This window comes from Sciurus carolinensis, chromosome 2 (genome assembly GCF_902686445.1).
Source record: "Sciurus carolinensis chromosome 2, mSciCar1.2, whole genome shotgun sequence".
In the NCBI taxonomy this organism is placed as follows: domain Eukaryota; kingdom Metazoa; phylum Chordata; class Mammalia; order Rodentia; family Sciuridae; genus Sciurus; species Sciurus carolinensis.
This window is the reverse complement of record NC_062214.1, coordinates 164,180,797-164,202,094: the sequence shown is the minus strand read 5'-3', so window position 1 is coordinate 164,202,094 and position 21,298 is coordinate 164,180,797. Positions and strand designations below refer to the sequence as shown.

The 21,298-nt window shown below is 36.4% G+C and overlaps 1 protein-coding gene across 1 annotated transcript; it reads right to left on the bottom strand.

Annotated features, from left to right (window-relative positions):
• Window positions 1-1,281: 1,281 nt before the first annotated feature.
• On the bottom strand, window positions 1,282-18,521 carry Churc1 (churchill domain containing 1). Its single transcript, XM_047540048.1, has 4 exons — window positions 18,373-18,521; window positions 9,745-9,880; window positions 7,249-7,319; window positions 1,282-1,533 (listed from the first exon to the last, which is right to left on the bottom strand). The coding sequence occupies exons 1-4, from the start codon at window positions 18,490-18,492 to the stop codon at window positions 1,441-1,443; spliced, it is 420 nt and encodes a 139-aa protein (XP_047396004.1). The 5' UTR covers window positions 18,493-18,521; the 3' UTR covers window positions 1,282-1,440.
• Between the last annotated feature and the right edge of the window lie 2,777 nt (window positions 18,522-21,298).

Here is a 21,298-nt window from a genome sequence, read left to right as displayed (position 1 = left end):
AAATGTTGTTATCATCTCTGAAGCCCTATTGTACCTCTTCCCATTCACTGCCTCGTACCTAAAAGTAATTACTATCCTGGCTTTTCATGTCAGATTAATTATGCCTGCTTTTAAACTTCATATAAATAGTATCATATGGTATATCTTTTTTCAAATGTATGTTTGTTATCACTCAATATGTTTATAGGATTCATCTGTTACTGCGTATAGCTATAGTTCATTAATTTATATTGCTATGTACACATTCAGTTGTGCAAATATTCCACAATTTAGAATTTCACTTTATTATTGATGGACATTTGGGCTAGTTGAAGAGTTTTTTGCCATTATGAATAATAAGCATAATGAATATGAATGTTCTTGTATATATTCTTGTGCATATGCATGCATTTCTGCTTGGTGCATCTGTAGATGTAAAACTGCCACATTACAGAGCTAATATAGTGATTATTGCCAAAGAATTTTCCATGGATTGTATCAGATCACACACCAACAAGGAGTGGAGGAGTCATGGTTTCTCTGCATTCTTAAGAAAAAAAAAGGAGTACATGCTTTCAACACAGCTTATCATTGATGATGTTAATCTTAATAACCTGGCTGAGCTAATGTTTATTGGGTTTCTCCATTGTAAAGCTATTCCCCCACTTTCATATTCCTTGGAAAGAAGTCACGATGCACAGCCCATACTTCAGGGGTAGGGAGTATCTACAGAAATTATTTGGAATTCTCTACAGGAGATGTGTCTGTTCTCTCCCATTTCTTTATTCATTCTCTCATTCAACCATTTGTTTATCAGTACAGACTCATAGTTATTTATTATGTAGTATGGATTATAATCTAATACTCCTTTATTTTGCTGCTCAAATTATTCCAGTTTTGGTCACTGGAAGTTTCTCCAGTTGGCTCCCTGTCTGACATAGCCCCAATCATTTTGACATTATTTTTTTTTTTTTTTGGGTGCTGGGGATCGAACCCAGGGCCTTATGCTTACAAGGCAAGCACTCTACCGACTGAGGTAGCTCCCCAGCCCTTCATTTTGACATTTTAAAAATTAGCACTTAATTTTTTTTGTGACACAAGATGCTCCAGGCTTATATCCAGATGCATATTTCCTGCTCTAGTTCACCATTTTTTCCAAGAAGTTCTGGTTCCTTTTAGGAGAAACCAAGATCTGGGCACTAGGTGTGCACTCACTCTAATTATTTTTCTGGTCAAATAAGTGCTAACAAAGAATTTCACTTTGGCTATTCTGATGTGAACTGGAAACTTCAACAGAAGAACTCAACTCTAGGGACAACAATCCCCCAAATTACTTTTATTTTCAAAGAACATTTAAGTCTCAGCATGAAAGAAAATATGCAAAGAATTTTTCATTATTAGACAAACTATCAGGCTTTCTGTGAACCAACACAACACAGTTACAACAGAATTGGACGAGTCTTAAAATAAAAGAGTCATTTGTCGGGGGTCATCAGGGAGAATACTGATAGTATCTTCAGCTTTGCCACATAACAGACACAGCATGGTGTATTCCTAGAACAAGACAAAGTGCATAATTACTTGAGGGACAGGGAGGAAGGTGCTTCATAACTGATTCTGTTCAGTAAAGCTCTTCTCTACAAATTATCATGGATATTTTTCTGTACATTTGATTAATTTCTTCAATACCTATTAGCAATGTCTTATGTTAATTCTACATATCCCTAGAGCCTTTTGTTTACATAAACTGAATACATGCTAATGCTCTTATCTGAGTCCCTAAGTACATATTCTGTTCTTAGAGCTGTTCTCTTCTAGGATATTTAATATTAATATACAACAGGAAACAGTAGGAAAGGAGAAAATTCCCAAACTGAAACAACTATTTTAATCTACTCTAGGAAAAGAAACAATTGTGTTAAAGTCACTAGTATGTTGTGCCTCATACATAAACACCTAATTGCCTAGAATTTCATTTATTTAAGGAGTTTCATGTTTCTTAGGCTTCATAAATATCCAGATGTGACAGCAATGAGCTTCAGAAAAATCATTAGGCAAAGTCTCGTTTTTTGAGCTGGCTCTTTCTAGACTATTTAATACAGTCATAAACAAGAGACATATTTCTTTTTAAACTTTTAGCTTAAAAACCTTTTTATCTTCTTAAGGAAAACAAACATTGGTCTATATTAAATCTATTAGTATTTCCACCACTGATGTTGAGATTGCTAGTTATGTGGAGATTGGGGAGCAAGGCAGTGTGTGTTTCTTGAGTCTGAACAGTCATTAGAGAGGGTCACAGAAGTGAACACTGGCAATGGCACAAAGCCCCAGAAGCAGGCAACTGCCTTTCCATTTCCTACAGTGAGTTCAAGGAAGGAGCTTAGTTGTGGCTCTAGAAAGACTGCTCCTTAAAGATCACACAATTTTGTTCATTTGATCAATCTATAACAATCTACATCTGTCTGTCGATCTTTCTATCTATCTATCATCTATCTATCTATCGTGCTAAGGATCGAACCCAGGAAGTCCTGCAAATGTTCTACTACTGAGACACACATCCAGCCCTCACACTTAATTTTAAATTCTACCCTATACTCAAGAGTAGAAATACATGGAGCTACAGATCAGAGAATAAATACAAGTCTCATGAATTTAAAATAAAATAAAAGTCTATCCTCTCCAAGGCCTTTTATTGCTCTCAAATACATCTACTGCTGTAATCCACCAGACATTACTAGCAGGATGTCAACCTCTCATTGGAAATGAAGAAGAAAAAAGCAATAGAGTCAAAAAAGGAAAAGAGGTGATACAAGACAAGTATTTGAGTTTTCAACCAGTTTTTCCTTTATCAAGTTTATATATGTTCTGCAATGTGTTAGGTGCATTGGCAAATAAGAAAGAAGGCAAGGACAAAGTGTGACCTTATAAAACTTCAAATCTAACTTGGAAGAAAAAGAAAAAAAAACAAATACATTATATCATCTGGCAAGATTATTAAATCAGTGAGACTGATTACACCTATAATCTTTGCTGCATAGGTGGTCTGGAATCCAAACTTCATTAAGCCAGCTGTCTGGAATTCAAAAGTAATTTCCCACAGAAGTGATGTTATTTATGTATATGGCAGTTAGGTTCCCAGGAAAATCTGCAAGTCTTAAATTTATATTGTACAAGTGCTTATAGGATGTAACCATCTATAGTAGTGTTTCTGTGGGAAAGCATGTCTAGAATTCTAACTTGGGAATCTGGGAACACAGTTCCCTGGGCTTCCAGGAATATGGTGGGATTAGGACACCTTTTACCAAAACTGGCCATATAGGGAGAATAAAACTTGCCCCTGCCAGGTCATTCATGGGGATCCTCAAGGGTTCCATTTGGGCAGGACCTAGGGGTAGAGATTTGGGAGGAGGGATGAAATGGGTGGAATCACCTTTGGGGTAAGATGCGATCTTTTTTTGGGGGGCGGGTCCTTTGATCCCTATTTTTCTCCATTAATTCTGACTCCATGTCTTCTCCCCTGGCCCACTGAGGAATAGAAAGCAATTTCATAGTAGTTCCTCTCTTGTTCCTTGAGGTAAACATATAGTCCATTTAAAGGTTTTTTGCCAAGGGATTTTGAAAAACAAAGGTGCCTGTAACCATTTGTAATATTTTTCTGTTCGAACTCTAAATCTTTCTCTACCTTACCCACTAGATTGACCATCAGAAAATCTTACCTTGTTCAGTAAATGTATTAAGGTTATTTTAAAAACAGAATTCTTTTTTTCTTCTTTCATGGCATTGGGGATTGAACCCAGGGCCTTGTGCATGCTAGGCAAGCACTATCACTAAGCTATATGACCAGTCTTTTTTTAAAATTTGTATTTTGAGACAGTGTTTCACTAAGGTGCCCAGGTGGCCTTGAACTTGGGATCCTCCTGTCTCAGCCTCCCAAGTAGCTGGGATAACAGGCATGCATTACCAAGTGTGACAAAAACAGAATTCTTATTTCTTAGAGATTTATGATGAAATATTACAGAGGTAGTGGTACATTTGGGATTTACTTCAAAATAATCTTGTGGGGAGATGTGGTAACAGTGAATTTAAACAAAGCAACTTGAAGCTGGGCAGTGGAGTTACTTGTTCTTGAAATTTCCTACAGACATTAGAATAAAATAAAAGGGTGGAGATGAGGATAATAAGTCATGGTAGCTGAGTTCCTGTAATCATCAGGATGATACAGAAGTCTCGGAGAGGCTATTTACTTGATTCAGAGTCTGATGAAGTACAAGGAAAGTTCAGAAAAGGGAGAAAGGAACACAGACTGTACTATCAAGAGCAAGAAAGAGACAGAATTTAACTTTCACTAGAAAGAGATAAGATTTAACTGGCCTGAAGGCAGAAAAGAAACAATTCAAATAAGGAAAATGCATGAATAAGGACAGTGAAACAGAAAATAGCAAGCAGACCACATATGTAGTAAGAGGGAAAGAAACCACACTTGAAGGTTAGCTAGATGGGGAGTGTGGGATGAGATGTTCAAGAAAGATCAATTCCTTTGCAGTATGTAGAACTACAGTTTGGGGACTGCAGCAATAACTTAGGTTTGAGTAGGTATGGTCATTGACATGGAAGATAGAGGTTAAGTAGTCTAGTCAGAAACAAAAGAAGAAAGGAGGGCAGGTAGGGTGGTTAGGCTTGACGAAGGAGATCTGGAAGATATCTAAGATTGAGTGCATGTGTGCTCACTATAGGAGGGAGTATAGTGAAAAGTTCATGGCTAGAGACCAAAGCTAAAAGGTATCAGGTAAATAGGAAAGGAAATGAGAAAAAAGCAAAGGAACAGTTAAAATGATTTAACAAGAGAGAAGAAAACGTCAAGTACTATTGACCCCTAGGGAAGAAAGACTTCAAAAAGACAACAATGGTTAACAAATCCAGACCCAGAAGAGATGTGAAAAGAGTTAAGAACAAAGGCAAAAATCACAGGACTTGGTTAGACTATAGGAAACCTATGGGACAGTAGTTTCAATCAAAAAATGAAAATCAGTTTGTAGGTATTTAAGAGGAATATAGAGAAATAAGGAAAACAGTTTAAAGACCTTTTCAAGTAAAAAAGAAAAGGAAGGAAAGAAATGATTACAGGATGAATCAGAGAGAGATGTAGTAGAGTGAAATAAATGAATTTAAGTTTATTTTTAACAAATAAAGAAGAACTAAGTATGTTTAATGTGAAAAAAAATTTAAATCCCACGGGAAAAAAAGAAGATGCTAAAAAGATACAATGTGATTCCTGAGGAAATGAGATAGAGTATCATTAGAGAGGAGAGAATAAAAATCTTCCTCTCTGACAGAAGGGAGGGAAGAGCCTAAAGTTGGGACATTGCTACATATGTTGTAGGCAAGGAAGAGTCATGGGAAATAAAAGGAAGATGGGTCAGCCCAGGGAGAACCATGGAATGAGAAGCTTAGATATTAATAGTGTAGCTAAAGTTGAGGCATGGGAAGTCAAAAATCCTCTGATGGCCAAGTACAGAATATGGGTTGGGGGAAGAGTAGCTGTTGGGAGAGGAATCTGGAGATAGACTTTTTTAAAAATAAAGAGTTCTTCTGAGAGCATGTCACCATATCTAGGCACTGAGACTACAAGCTATCTTCCTTTGCCTTTTTCTGGGACAGCTTTGTAAATAGATGCATTCAGTCATAAAGGAAAATCAGTTAGACTTTGGTCTCATGACATTGATTTAAAGGGCTGTTAGGACATAAACAGACAATCTCATTATCTATTCAGGGGCTCTGTAAAGCTCATAGGAGTTTTTGGAAAACAACTAGAAGCACCCTCCTTTCCTCGTATAAAATGATACAGCTGTTTCTTTAAGCCCATGATATGCTTATTCCTTAATTTGACTGCTACAGTGAGATCTTCATTTGCCCTAAGTCACACATATCTTATAAATATTTTAAGGCATAATTTTTGGAGGTTGAAGAGTTATAGTCAAGATATTATTTAGAGTAACTACATATATCAGATTATGACAGGTGACTAAGTACTTCCCCCCATTTAAAACAAGAGTAAATGAGGACTGGGGTTGTGGCTCAGTGGTAGAGTGTTTGTCTAGCACACATGAGGCACTGGGTTTGATCCCTAGCACCACATAAAAAAAACTAAGTAAACAAAATAAGGATATTGTGTCCATCTACAAATTAAAAAAAAAAAAGTGAATGAGAGCATTTGCACTGTTTTTTGATTCTATAATGGAAGGTTGTGTGTGTGTGTGTGTCTGTGTGTGTGTGTTTTAATTATAGTACTACTCAAATTTAAAGGACTTTTTAAAAAAATTCCCTTGACAACTAAAAGTTCTGATATTTATATCCTAGGGATAAGCATGTAGCTCATATAAAATACCTTCAACCCGAAGGCTTCAAAATAGAGGCAGTGAAGAACAATCAAAGGTTCTAGTTTGTCCTAAGTCTCCCAGATCCAGTTTTTCTTCCTATCAGACTTGTGAATCTTCAGCAACTTCAGCCCTGCACTATTGGTCATGAACTCCACAGAATTCCTCACATGCTGTCACAACTGCAAGAAAACTAGTCCTCATAATAAATCTCTTATTCTCTAGTGATTCAACTTTTCTCCTTCCCACCTTCATATAACAATTTTATAACTTTACTTAACAAATGATATTAGAATTTCTTACCATGTCTAATTTTACAGCATTGCTCAACTGTATATATCAACTAGGGAAAACAAAAATAACCTCCTTATTGGAATTTCCATGCTCAGCAATTAGAGTTGAGATGAATAGACCAATACTTAAAGCCAACAAGTGTGCCATTGCATAGTGGCAGAGAAAAGGGAAAAACAATAGTAAATTCATAAGAAATCATAGTAGGCTACTCTTTTTTTTTTGGTTGTTGATGGATCTTTATTTTATTCATTTATTTATATGCACTACTGAGGATCAAACCTAGTGCCTCACACATGCTAGGCAAGTGCTCTACCATTGAGCCACAACCCCAGCCCCCATAATGAGTTACTCCTTATAAATAAAAATGACAGGACTGAGCTCTCATTTATAAGGCACACATTTTGATTTGCAACTCTCATGAAACAGGTTTGCACAGATCCACCTGTATTTAGTTTCTCTTTCAACTTGCACAGGGAGAAGAGAGGGATGGTCTATTAACAGTTGCTAGAACGTCATTTATAAAAACTATATCTATATTATCAAAGGTATTTTTAATATCTGCCTTTCCCCCAATAATATATCCCTAAATTTATACATTTACCTGAAATTCATCCATGATACTGAATGTATACTCATGTCTGGCAACTACATGATGACAATTCTTACACAGATCTGCCAAAACAAAGAGAGACTTATGTAATTAAACCTTAGAAAGTTTCTTAAAATAGTAAAATTTCTATTCTTAGCATGATATTTCTTAAAAAGAACATTAACTCTAGCATATGTAACACAGCACGGCAGGAAACCCATTATTAGATCCAGAATCTGTCATGTAGCAACACTATATAACTGGGTCTAAACTCAGAGGTTTGCTGTGCATCCATTAATTCCCACTGAATGTTGTCTAAGATAATCAATTAACAGATTACTTAGATGTGTTTTTTAAGTTAGCTGGGTCTATCTAACTATGTAAAAGTTTTTAGTCTCAGAAACAACAGTAACCAGGCTAAGGAAATAGCTCCTTTGTACAGTGCTCACCTAGCATGCGCAAGGGCCTCGGTTCGAATCCCCTGCCCCTCAGGGGAAAGAGGAAAAAAAAAAAAAAAAGAAATGACAGTACCTGTATTACTGTCATAACATAAATAAAAACCAATCTGGACACTGAGTGAATTTAATGGTAACAGAAGACTATAATAAAACAATGTAATAACAACTATGATTTATTGAGTGCTTACCATGTGCTAGATAGTCTTCTAAATCCCTTTTACCTATTTATTCACTAAATCTCCTCAAAAAACTAATGATACTATCATTACCACCTTTTCAGATACAAGGAAACAAAGGTACACTGTGATTAAGTAAGTAGGACAACCACTTAAGTAGGAGGCTTTGGAACCATAATTCAAACCCAAACCTTCTGGCTCCAAAGCCCTTGCTTTTACCCCAATGTCCTACTGTACTGCCTGGAACAAAATATAGTTTAAAGGGATCTATGCTTAAGAAGAAAGAAAAATATTCCTCTTAGAACATCTTTCAATTACCTGAGTCTATTCTATAGGCTTGGTGTCTTTCATACCCCTCTTTCAAAATTTCAATTTTTGCATAATTAGTTCACATATATATTCAGAACATACTGATCCTGGAGACAAGCAAAAAGGGGATATAAATGGTTTAAATATCTGTCACCATGTCTGGGCACTAGACATATACTAAATGAACTCACAGAAATCCTTAGCACCAACCTCAGAATTTATTTATTTTTATTATACATAGTTTATAATATAGTTTCCCTGTATTGAGGATAAGGAGTAGTATATGAAAGTAGCAAAGTTATAAAAGTAAAAGAAAAGCAGACTGATAATGAGACAGGAGACCAAAAAAGTTATGCAAGCAGAAGATTCTGAAAAAAACCACAGCATCCCAGGGTCATTTAGTATAGGGGGAAAAACCCTACATATCTTAATAGCTGCTCCAAGGACATCACTAGATTACACTATAATAGTAGAAAGTGAAAACTCACATAGATGATCCTAAGGTTTATTTTTTTTAAGTCCCTATATCTTGTTTAAAGTAGTATAAAAGCTTTTAGGATGTCCCTGAAAAAAATAATTTAATAAAAAAATTCAGAGCCAGAATCACATGCTGCAGTTACCTGCAAAAGTCAATTATGGGCCTGGGGTTGTGGCTCAGTGGTAGAGCACTTACCCACCACGTGTGAGGCACTGGGTTCAATTCTCAGCACCACATATAAATAAATGAATAAAATAAAGGTCTATCAACATCTAAAAAATTTTTTTAAAAAGTCAATTATGTATCTGGGTGTGTTGGTGCATGCTTGTGATCTCAGTGACTCAGGAGGCTGAGGCAGGAGGATCACAAATTTGATGCTGGCCTGAGCAACTTAGTGGGACCCTGTCTGAAAATAAAAAGCAAAAGGGCTGAGGATGTAGGAAAGTAGTTCAGTGGTAGTATCCCTGGGTTCAACCCCTAGTACTGGGGGGAAAAAAGTCATTTATGTAAGTAGGGCAGGTTGGTGCATGCCTCTAATCCAAGCAATTTAGGAGGCTGAAGTCAGAGGATCACAAGTTCAAGGATAGCCTCAGCAATTCAACAACGCCCTGTCTAAAATAAAAAAAAACAAAAATAAAAAGGGCTGGATTATAGCTTAGTGATATAGCATCCCTGAGTTCAAACCCCAGTACCCACCCCCCAAAAAAAGGTCATTTATATAGAACATCTGATGATGTTACATAAACAGGTGTTAACTATATTTTCCTCTTAAAAACCTAATTCATAACTATGTGATACTGAAAGAGGACTAAGGATATTTTTGCACAACATATCAACTTCCAAAAGCTAACAGACTTGCATTAAAAAGAAGAAATTTCTCCCAGCTACTCTGGAGACTGAGGCAGGAGGACTAAGTACAAAGCCAGCTTGGGCAATGTAGGGAGACCATGTCTCAAAATAAAGAATTAAAAGGACTGGGGATATAGCTCAATGGTAGAATACTTGAATACTTGCTTGGCATGCACAAGTCCCTGGGTTCAATCTCCAATACTGGAGGAAAAAAAAAAAAAAAGAAACCTCTACTTACGATCATAGGTAACTATTTCTTCTCCATCTTCCTCTTTAAGGGACTTGTTTGTGATCAGCATAAAATCCCTCTTACTGCATACTGCACAGCCTGTAAAGTTCAGTAAGAAAGATCCATTCTCCAGACAGGTGTTACCCTAAAATATTAGAAATAGGAATTCAGTTTTCTTACATTCTGAAAAAAAATTTTTAAGTGTGTGTGGTTTTGTTTTATTTTGTACTAGGAATAGGGCCATTGGATGCTTTACTACTGAGTTACGTGCCTAGTCCTTTTAAAATTTTTTTATTTGAGAGAGGGTCTCACTAAGTTGCTTATGACCTCACTAAACTGTTGAGGCTGTCCTCCAACTTTCAATCTTCCTGCCTCAGCCTCCCCAGTCACTGGGATTACAAGTGTGTGTCACCATGTACAGCACTACATTTTAAAATCTTTGATGAGAATAATAGGCTTAAAACTTTCTAGAGGCAAAAAAAAAAAAAGGCCAGACTTTACTTGCTTTAAGAATATAACAAGTAAGTTTTGACTATACCAGCTTTCCTAAGTAATTCTGATATATAAATATGATAAATAAAATTTTGAAGCAGTGTTGGTCTATAAGTATCTGAGGGCTGCAGCTGTGTTTAAGAGAACTAAATCCTATGGTCATATATGAATACATGACCAGTGTGACTCCACATCATGTATAACCACAAGAGTGGGAAGTTATACTCCATGTATGTGTATGTCAAAATACATTCTACTGTCATGTATAACTGCATAATTTTTAAAAGAATAGAAAAAAGACAACTAAGTACAAATAGACATTTAGAAACAATAAGGAAAACTTAATAATACAAAATATGAAAAGGAAAATTAGAATAATTTAAAAGCCAACTATACTAAATGAGGTATATCATAAAACTAGAATTAAAAATTCAATCAAAATGTAAAGATTGAGCCAATGCTAAAGATGAACTCATGAACTGAGATGCTAAATTGTCATAAAAACTTTTTCTCAGGTCTTAATAAAACCACAAAATAAACAAAAGTATCCAGATCTACAGATGTCAGTCCTTTATGCGTGATACAGGCAGAGGAGTTAAGTTCTGCAATTCATCGAATTGAAACAAGAGCATTCAAGAAAGTTTAGCTTCATCACTAGTCACTAAGAAATTATAAGGGCTGGGGAGATAGCTCAGTCGGTAGAGTGCTTGCCTTGCAAGCACAAGGCCCTGGGTTCGATCCCCAGTACCAAAAATAAAAAAAAGAAATTATAAACAACTAATTTTTCTGACTTAAGGGAAGTCTTTGCTAAAGGCTTATAAACAATTGTTAAGAATTAAGTCATTTTACAAATAATCTAGTCTAATTCCATGCAAAACAAATTTATTTTTAAATAGCATGATTAGAAAATCATTTGAATCAACATTTTCTCTAATGCTTTTATATGCCTGATACTAGCAAAGCACCATGGAGGATTCAAGGATGAGCCAAAGGAGTTTCCAACTTCAAGGAGTTTAAGCAGTATCAGGGAATTAAGAACCACCTTAAATGTCACAATGAAGTCTTCCTGGATTCCCAGCAGCACAATTAATCTCTCCCTTCTGAGAGGCTTCTTAGTTCTATGTATTAAGGAAGAGATTAACTCTGGTGGAAGAAAATAAACTTGCTGGGCGCTATGGCATACACCTGTACTCCTAGAAATTTAGGAGGCTGGGGCAAAAGGATAAGAAGTTTGACCAGCCTCAGCGTTTAGTGACATCTTGTCTCAAAATAAAAAATAAAAAGGAATGGGGATGCAGGTCAGTGGTAAAGCATCTCTGGGCTAAATTCTCAGTAATACACAAATTTTACTGAGATATAATTTACAGACAAAAAATTTCACATATTTTAAGGGCATAGGTGAGTGACTCCTAACAAACATGTATACCCATGTAAACTATCCCTATCAAAATACAGAATATATCTATCTTTTTTAAGGAACTTTTTCATGCTTTGCAGATCATCTCCAACCTTCAATCCCTATCAGGCACCCAATAATCTGATTCTCTCTATACAGTCTTGCGTGTTCCAGAATTTTACATAAACAGAATCAGTACACTCTTTTATATTGTTTCTTTTGTTCAACATATGTCTATGTTATTCATCTATGTGGCTGTATATATTGATTGGTAGTTCAATGCTTTTTATTGTCAAGTGGTATTCCATTATATGGATTAATATGTTGATTGGCATTTGGGTTCCTTCACTTTGGGGCTATTAAAAATAAAGCACCTATGAAGATTCATGTACAAGACTTGTGTGGATATATGTCCTTGTTTCTCTTGGGAAAAAAATCTAGAAATGGAATTGTTAAATTCTATTTTTAAAATGGTTATATTTAACTTTAAGAAACTGGCAAATTATTTTCCAAAGTTTTTCACTTTATAGTCCCATCAATGTGTTGAGTTCCAGTTGCTCCATATATTCACAATACTAGGTCTTTTTTACTGTAGCCATTCTAGTGATGTAAAGTGGTAATCTCATTATAGTTTAAACTTATATTTCTCTGATGACCAATGATGGTGAACAACTTTTTGTGATGCCTGTTCAAATGTCTTTTTATGTGATGTGTCTATTCAAGCCTTTAGTCCATTCTTTGTTAGGTTTTTTATCTTATACTGAATTATAAAAGTTCTTTATATATCATGGATACAAGTCCTTTGCCAAGTACATTATGCTATAATTTCCCCTTGTCATTAGTTTGCTTTCTTTTTTGTTTTTGAGATGCTGAAGACTGAACTCAGGACCTTGTACGTGCTAGGCAAGTGCTCTATTACTGAGCCAATCCCCAGCCCTAGTTTGCTTTCTTTTTTTAATGATGTTCTTTGAAGAATAGAGTTGAACTTTTAAAAGTCTTATTTATTTTTTCCTCTTGTGATTTGTGCTTCTTGTCTCCTAAAACATCTTTGCTTATCTCCAAGGTTGAACAGATTTTCTCCTATATTACCTTCTAGAAGTTTTATAATTTTAGCTTGTAGGTTTAGGTTTATGACATATTTTGAAATAATTTGGTATGAGGTAAGGATCAAAGGTACATGGATATTCAGTTGTTCTAGCCACTTTTGTTCAAAGACTATCCTTTCTCTATTGAATTATGATGATGCCTTTGTAGAAAAGTCAAATGACCACATACATGTGGGTCTACTTTGACTACTTTGTTCTCTTGATTTATTATCTACCTTTGCACTCATGTCACATTCTCTTGGTTGTAGATTTACAGTAAAATTTTAAATCAGGTAATTTATATACTATAACCTACCTGTTATAGGTTCTTTTCATTTTCGTAAAAATTTTAGAATCAGTTTTGAACTTTTACAAAAAAAGTCTGCTGGAATTTGAATTGAGACTGACTTGAATATATAAAAGCTAACTACCAAAGACTTCAAGAAAAAAGGAAAGCAAAACAGTCCTAAAAGAAATAAAGATTTAAATACCAATTTCAAATAAATAGAACTCTGAACTAGATTTCACCCATAAACACAGCTACCTTACACAATATGGCCTAAACTCTATAATGTGACCTTGTAAGTAGGTAGGCAGAATGTAAATGCTTAAGAAACATGGGGAAATGAGATATGTCCATCTGTTGTGTGGTGAGTAAATAAATACTTGAAATGGCAAATTGCAAGTACAGTATGTAAGAAACTGACAGGACTTTGCATAAGAGCCCTGGTCACTGGAAAGCAATGAGGGTAAACTTCATCAGTGAGACAGCTCTTTTATTAGACTACTAATATCCAAATTTGGGAAAGTAAACTAAAGCACTGGGGAGCTTTTGAAGTTTCTATAATAACAGGGAAACGAAGACTGCAATCCAAATCAATTCCACAATAGGAGTCAACTGTAAACTGTAAATTGTTTCAAGAAGAAAGGAAAAAAGTCAACAAGTGCCCTTAGAAAATGTGATTCAGATATATCCTGGTTGAAGAGTTGTAAAGGTAAACAAGCATACCAGAAGAAATGGCTGAAAACTATGATTATAATTAGTACGGCAGTACAGATGATAATCAATATGACAATACAGTATAAAATCTTATAAACTTGTGAAATCTGCAATTATTTTGACAAGAACTGGACACATTTGTTTTTGTCTGGAAAACTATTATTTCAGATTGTACATGTGAATGTAGGTATAAATATATATAAGTTAATGTATATGCTTTGTCAGGAAATCTTTTAAGTTAAAAATGAAGGAGCCCAGCACAGTGGCACAGGCCTTTACTTCCAGTTACTTAGGAGGTTGAGGCAGGAAGACTGCAGGTTTGAAGGTCAGCCTCAGCAACTTAGACCCTGTCTCAAAATGAAAAATAAAAAAGGGCTGGGGACATAGCCAGTGGAGCACCCCTGTGTTCAATCCCCAGTACCACAAACAAACGTACATACATACACAAATGACCAGAATATAGCTGGGTGGTAAAGAGCACTTCCCTAGCATGTATGAGGTCCTGGGTTCAATACCCAACACTGGAAAAAAGAAAAAGAACGTGTTTTTTAAAGAACCAGCAGTTTTGGGTTTTATTTCTTTATTGCTTTTCAATTTTCTATTTCATTAACTTCCAATCTTTATTTCCTTCCTTTTGCTTTTGTTTAGTTTGTTCTTGTTTCTCTGTCTTAAGTGAAGTTTCGCTTATTGATTTATGATCGTTCATTTTAAATACAGGCTTTAAAACCATACATTTTAAAAATGAAGAATATCATTTAAAATGCTGACCCACATACAACTGGTTTAGTAATTACATATTTGACTCAACGTTTAATTAAGTTTGGCTAATTCTATCCACTAAATAACAATTTGAGAACATGAAGTTTGATAGGTTAGTTTAAAACATAATTTTAAATTTAAACATATCACTAATGCACAATGATTTTTTTCCTTCTGATTAAACTATATTATTTCTGCATCGCTGTTGTAACTTAAAGCTGAAACTTGAAATACATGAAATACTGGTTTTTGTTTCCAATTTGATTTGAAAAATATTTTATTACAATTTTGGCCTGTTCGGCTATTATGAAAAATACAATACAGTTCTGGTTCCAAGTGGTTTGCTAAATACTTTTCAGACAATACTGGTGAAATATACTTCTAGTTTGTAGTTCAGTAAAAATCCATTTGGGTTCAGAAAATTAGTATGGTTCATTTCCAACTAGATTCATGCTTGAGTTCAGTTTCTCAGTGTAACATTATAAGCAAGTAGGTCAGAGCCCTGTTAGGATTTCAGTACTATGTATTTCTAGTCTGTGAAAAACATCTAACACAAAAAGCCAGATAACTTTATGAAATAAAAATAAATAATTAAATATTACTTTCTGTGCACTTACAGCTTTTGGAGAAGCTCATCTATTTTCTCTGCCAATCTTTTTTGAATTAGTAGACCATATTTACTGTCAACATTTTATTACTCTTTCCTTTGCTAAGCTTGAGCAAAGCAGCTTCTACTCTGCCATTAAACTTCAAAAAATCTCACAGCTGAAAGTGTCCCTGAGATGCCAAATGGTCAGTTAGTCTCTGCTGAACAACAGGAAGAGAACTTAATTCCTCTAAGTGTTATCTATCCCCTTTTTGAATATCTGTTACAAAGTTCCTTATTCAAAGTCTACAACTTCATAACATCCACCCACTACTTACTTCTAAATCTGCTTTCTGAAATTCAAAAAAAAAAAAAAAAAAAAAAAGTTTAATTCTTCCTCATGACAGCCCTTTAATTATTTCAGGAGAGAATAAAAGCACAGAAAAGTGCTTCAGAGCACTTTCCTGGTTTTCCAGTCAACTCAAACCTTTACTCTTCTTTAGATCTTAAAATTTCCATTTTCTAAATTAATATTCTCTGAACCTCAGTCTTTGGTTCCTTACATTCTTTTTGTCAGAGAACAAATCCCTTCTATTTTGACACCTTGATTTGGCTGATCCATCTTTCTGACTCACACCCAGTTACATCTTTGTTATTCGCAATGTTGTATCTTTGACACCTCAGATGTTACATTTTCAACCTCAAATGAAGCATGATAAAAACAATTTGACCATTTGCCCCCAATTTTGGTTCTTCTTCTCATATGCGACAATCTCTGTAATGATACTTCTAACTTCCCAGTTGCCTAGACTGAAAACCCTGAGATCGTCTACAGCTCTTCCATCCTTCTCTCCAACACTGTATTGATTTGAGTCCTATTAAGCCTTTCTTTGAAATAAGGCCTTCATTATCTCATGCCTGTACTGTTGCCATGCTCTATGGGGCTCTCCTTTCCTATTGCCCCTCACCCCATCATCCCAACACAGTCAAGATTTTGGAATCACTTCCCTATTCACTATTATTTTGATGGTTGCCAATAGTCATGTCTCCATATGACTTAAATCTTTCAACTGCTTCCACTCTTCAGAATTCAACCTAATCTCTGTAATGCCCTCCACTGAAAACTTTTCCAGTATGGTGTAATATGTAATTATCTTTATTATATTCATAAAAATCTTTCTAAATTAAAATAATGTATACAATAGAATACAGAAAAACACACAAAAAACATACAGCATAATGAATAATTATAAAGTGAACATCCATAGAATCACCACCCACGTCAAGAAATACTGCTTTGCATCCCCAAAGACTTCCCCTCATGTGACCATTCCTGATCATACCCTAATCCTTTAGCAGTAATTGAGATCAAGACTTTATGGTAATCACATGCTTTCTTTTATTTTTACCACCCAGGAACATTCTTAAACAATACATTTTAGTTTGCTGTTTTTGAATTACACTATGTTCTTTTATTTATTTATTTATTTATTATTATTATTATTTTTTGCAGTACTGGGGATCGTACTTAGGGCCTTGTGCTCTGAGTTGAGCTATCTCCCCAGCCCCACTATGTTCTTTTATTAATACTGTCTTTGTAATACTTAATTCCGGTTGTTGTATGTAATTTTGGTGTTATTTTTACTGCTCTAAATCAGGGTTCTTCAACTGTATAAAATTCTTTGTTGTGGTGGCTGTCCTGTGTATTGCAGAATGTTTAGCAGCATTACTGGTCCCTACCCATTAGATGTGAGGAGCAGTCTCCCCATTGTGACAACCAAAAATGTATATAGATATTGCTAATGTCCCGTGGGAGACAAAATCATTCCTGGTTGAGAACCACTGCTCTATATCATTCATTTTCATCACTCATTCTTTTATGATGTTCCATTCTACAAATATATCACAGTTACTCTTCCAGTCTACTACAGATAATACCCTTCCAAACATTCTTATACAGATGTCCAAGATTATTTGCACATGCATTTTTCTAGAATGAGAACTGCTGGGTCATTTCAGTGTGCACAACTGTACTGCATAATGCCAAACCTTTTTTCCAAAGTGGCTGTACCATGTGAGAATGCATGCTATAGAACCTTCTCAAAAGACTAAATAATACTCATAATGTACTAAGAGAAAGAAAACAAGTATAGAGATTTTCTCCCAACCCATGCAAGAATTCTTGTTCTTGTTATTTTCCTCCAGTCTCCAGCTTCGTGTTTCCTCTGTTCTACCTAATCACAACTATCCTTCAAGTCCTTAAGGTGATCCACACTTTTTGCGGGGGAGGGGATAGCAGTGCTAGCTCATCTCCTATTACTCTCTCTTCTCTCTAAACTTAAACTGTATAAACGGATTGTCCTTTTCTTTCTTTTTTTCTTTTCTTTTTTTTTTTTTTTTTTTTTCGGTACTGGGGATTGAACCCAGGGTCTTGTGCTTGCAAGGCAAGCACTCTACCAACTGAGCTATATCCCCAGCCCCAAGCTTGGATTGGCCCTTCATTTCTGTTAGCCACATACTCGTCCATACTGTAAATTCTTAAGCAGCACATCCTTTCATAGCCTCACAAAGTGATCTATACATGCGTGAGCGTTCAATAAGTATGCCATGAATTAACAAAGATAGATAAGGTATGAACCTCCTGGGCCTGAAAGAAACAGATTAAAAATAAAGTAACACGCTGGGAATCCCAGCAACTTTCAGGAGGCTGAGGCAGGAGGATCACAAGTTGGAGGCCAGCCTCTGGAATCCTAGATCTAGGCTGGGTATAACTCAGTGGTAGTGCGCCTCGGGTTCAATACCCAATATATACGAAAGAAACGCATGAAGGAACAACCAGGAAACCTGAATTCTAGTCTTGGCTTTCGTATTACCTAGAATGTGGACTTGGACAAATGATTTCTCCTCTCTGGGTATTTTGCAAAACTGGGTTAGAAGAGATGACCTCGGAGGTCCCCTCCAGCGCTGGAATTAGGTAAGAAAATCGAATTTCATCAAATCGAGCTTGAGGACAAGCCGGGGTGGGGGGCTGCTGCCTGGGTGGTGCTGGTGCTGAGGCTGCCTAAGCGGTCCCCAGGCGCTCAAGAGAACGGGAATGACGGCTGAGGTCAGCCACCGGGGTTGTGGGGCGGGGGAGAACCGACGGGCACAGACAGCCACACTCCGCTTTGGTGACCGAGGCCTAAATACAGCCACCGGGTCACTGCAATCCACAGCGCGACAGTCCGCCCTGCGCCTGGCCTGTCCGGGAAGGCCGGCCGGAGGTCTGAGCAGCCTCAGGGGCAGGCCATGGGGGAGGCTCTCTGCGACCCTTGCTCACCCGATTAGGATATTCTTTCTCCACACAGTCCCCACACATCGCGACGCCGCTTATAAGGAACGTCCTCCACCGCTTCCGGGAAGACGAAACCTCGCGATAGTTGAGAGACGGTTGCCGCATGCGCCCCTTGTATTCGACGCTGGGATAGTTGGCCTTGCCAAGATTCGAAATCTCCGCCCCCTAGCAACTGTTGTTAAGGTAGTGCGCACCAGGGTCTCCCGGGCAACACTTGGGGCTTGATGTCACACGTCAGCAAACTTCTGAGAAAGGGGAAATGCCCCAGGAACCGCAGATGTGGCGGAAAGGGAAAGTGGGTCTTGGACCAAGCGAACTTCTAATAGGCGCCTCCAGAGCTTAGACTGCCAGGAAGGCAAATCACAACAGGCAAGAAAGAATTGGGTTTCGCTGCTTCTGCCTACTCCGCATATGAAATTGAAATGAAAATACTTTAAATACCGTTCTGTACCATTTCTTAGGGCAGAGAGAGTGATCAGAGATCAGATGTCGGTGGGTGAATAAACAACAGCCGAAGCGTTTGGAAAGAGACGTTTGGAGCTCTGCAGAGAATCTCCAAAAAAAGCACTTAAAATGTTAATAAATGACCATCCTGGAGTCCTCTGTAGGACATAAAAGTGGAAAACGTGTTTCTATTTCTTTCTGTATCACAGAAGCACTTCAGTGGTGGGCAGATATTATGTAAATAGAATTCAGCATTATTTCTTAATACTCCTTTGGCTCTCTAGACACTTATGATTGGTGCCCTGCCTCTTCCATTCCCCCTGTATTGAAAGCATGGTATTCACAATGATATAATTAACCTGAATACAAATCTCTAAAGTCTGTCTCTGTGCTTCTGATCAACCTGTCTTCATCATACTCTGCTGCTCCAACACAGACATTTAATGGAACATCAGCATCCTCCCTTAACCCTGCAATATTGCTGTTAAATCAGTGAAGAAAGATTGGAGAACATATGAGACTCTGGGATCTCTATTCTTTAAAGAAGACTAATAACCATTTCAAAGCAAACCAGTTTAATTGGGTTTTCTAATATGGGAAATATGTCTCCACTGGAGCATTGAAATGATAACCTTTAATATCTCAGCCTCTGGGAAGGATCTGCAATGGTTACTGAAAAATCACACCTGTGATTTTCATAACTGTACAAACTAATGTCATCAAAATTTATTCTTGGAATAATTATAATGCCTCCCATTTGTATGACATTTTCAACCTTTCAAAGTGTCCTCATTTCCATTTCTAATTTGGTGCAATTACAACCCCATAAGATTGGTAAGAAAAGTATGTGCACCCTTTTCAAATGAGGAAATGAAAGAAATAGTTAAAGGTCTTGTCTTTTTTGACAAAACTATTATTAGTTGGCCAGGACTAGGACCCTTGTTCCTATTCTTGGCTTAACTTCTTTCTAACACAGTGGTCACTAGCCCAAGGGCCATAAAACACTTTAAATGTGGCCAGTTTAAACTGAGATGTGCTATAATATGTACACGAAATTTGACAAACAGCATGAAAGATGAATGTAAAACTTCTCAGTAATTTTTACATGATAACACATTGAAATAACATTTTTGATTGAGTTAAAGAACATGCATTTTTAAAGTTAATTTCACCTTTAAAAAAGGTGGCTACTAGAAAATGCAAAATTTCACGTGTAGCTTTCATAATATTCTTATTGGGGAGGGTCAGTCTATACGATTCCCTCTCTTGATCCATTTTTAAATTCTGTCCCTGTTTTAGCTGGGTGTTGTGGTGCATACCTGTAATACCAGTGACTTGGGAGACTGAGGCAGGAGGATTGCAATTTCAAGCCAGGCACAACAATTTAGCAAAACCCTGTCTTGAAATAAAAAATATAAAAGAACTGGGGAGGCTGGGGTTGTGGCTCAGTGGTAGAGCACTTGCCTTGCATGTGTGGGGAACCACATAAATAAATAAAATAAAGGTATTGTGTCCATTTACAACTAAAAATTAAAAAGATTTTTAAAATGTTTAAAAAAATAAAGAACTGGGAATTTAGCCCCTGTGGTAAGAGGAGTAAAGAGCCCCTGTGTTCAATCACTAGTACAAAAAAAAAATCTTTGTTTTTAAAATATTTTTTACTTGTAGCTGGACACAATATCTTTATTTATTTATTTTTATGTGGTGCTGAGAATTGAAACCAGTGCCTCACACATGTCAAACAGGTGCTGTACCACTGAATCACAACCCCAACCCTCTTCCTTTGTTCTTAAAGTCTAATGACAACTTTTGATTTTACTAGGCTTCATATCTATTTTATTTCCTTCTGTAGATATTTATGTAATATGTTCAATGTGTGCAAGGTATTGTGTAGATGACAAGAAGATGAAAAAGACCTTGTAATTTCTTACTCTCCAGATTCTTACAAAATGGCCTGAGAGATAAATTGATCACAAATTCCTATAATTAATTACTATCAGATTTCTGTGTAGGAGCATACAATGTAGAGACTACTCCAGGTGGGGGTTTGGAAAAGAGGAATTTTGTCCCGGAAGAACATATAGAATTTCAAAAAGCAGAGGTTATATAGAAATTTCAGGTAGCATCAAGAGTCTGGATCTTATTCTGCAGGTGGTAGAGAGCCACTGAAGGTCTGAGCAGGAGAGTGCTGCCAGAGTTGTGGTTGAGGATTATTTTAGCAGCATTTTATTGGGATTGAGGAATGGAAAAAATAGAAGATACTAAAGATAGACACTAAAGAGAACCACAAGGGGGAGCTGTATAGCTTTCTGCCTCGTCACTAGTAGAGGACAGGAAATAAAATAAAATTAGATAAGTAAAAAATTCATGGTCAGTGATCTGAGAGAGCATGTTCCTTGGCATGATTTCATTTTTTCTTTTTTTTGGTGGTGTTGGGGTTTGAACCCATGGCCCTGTGCTTTCAAGG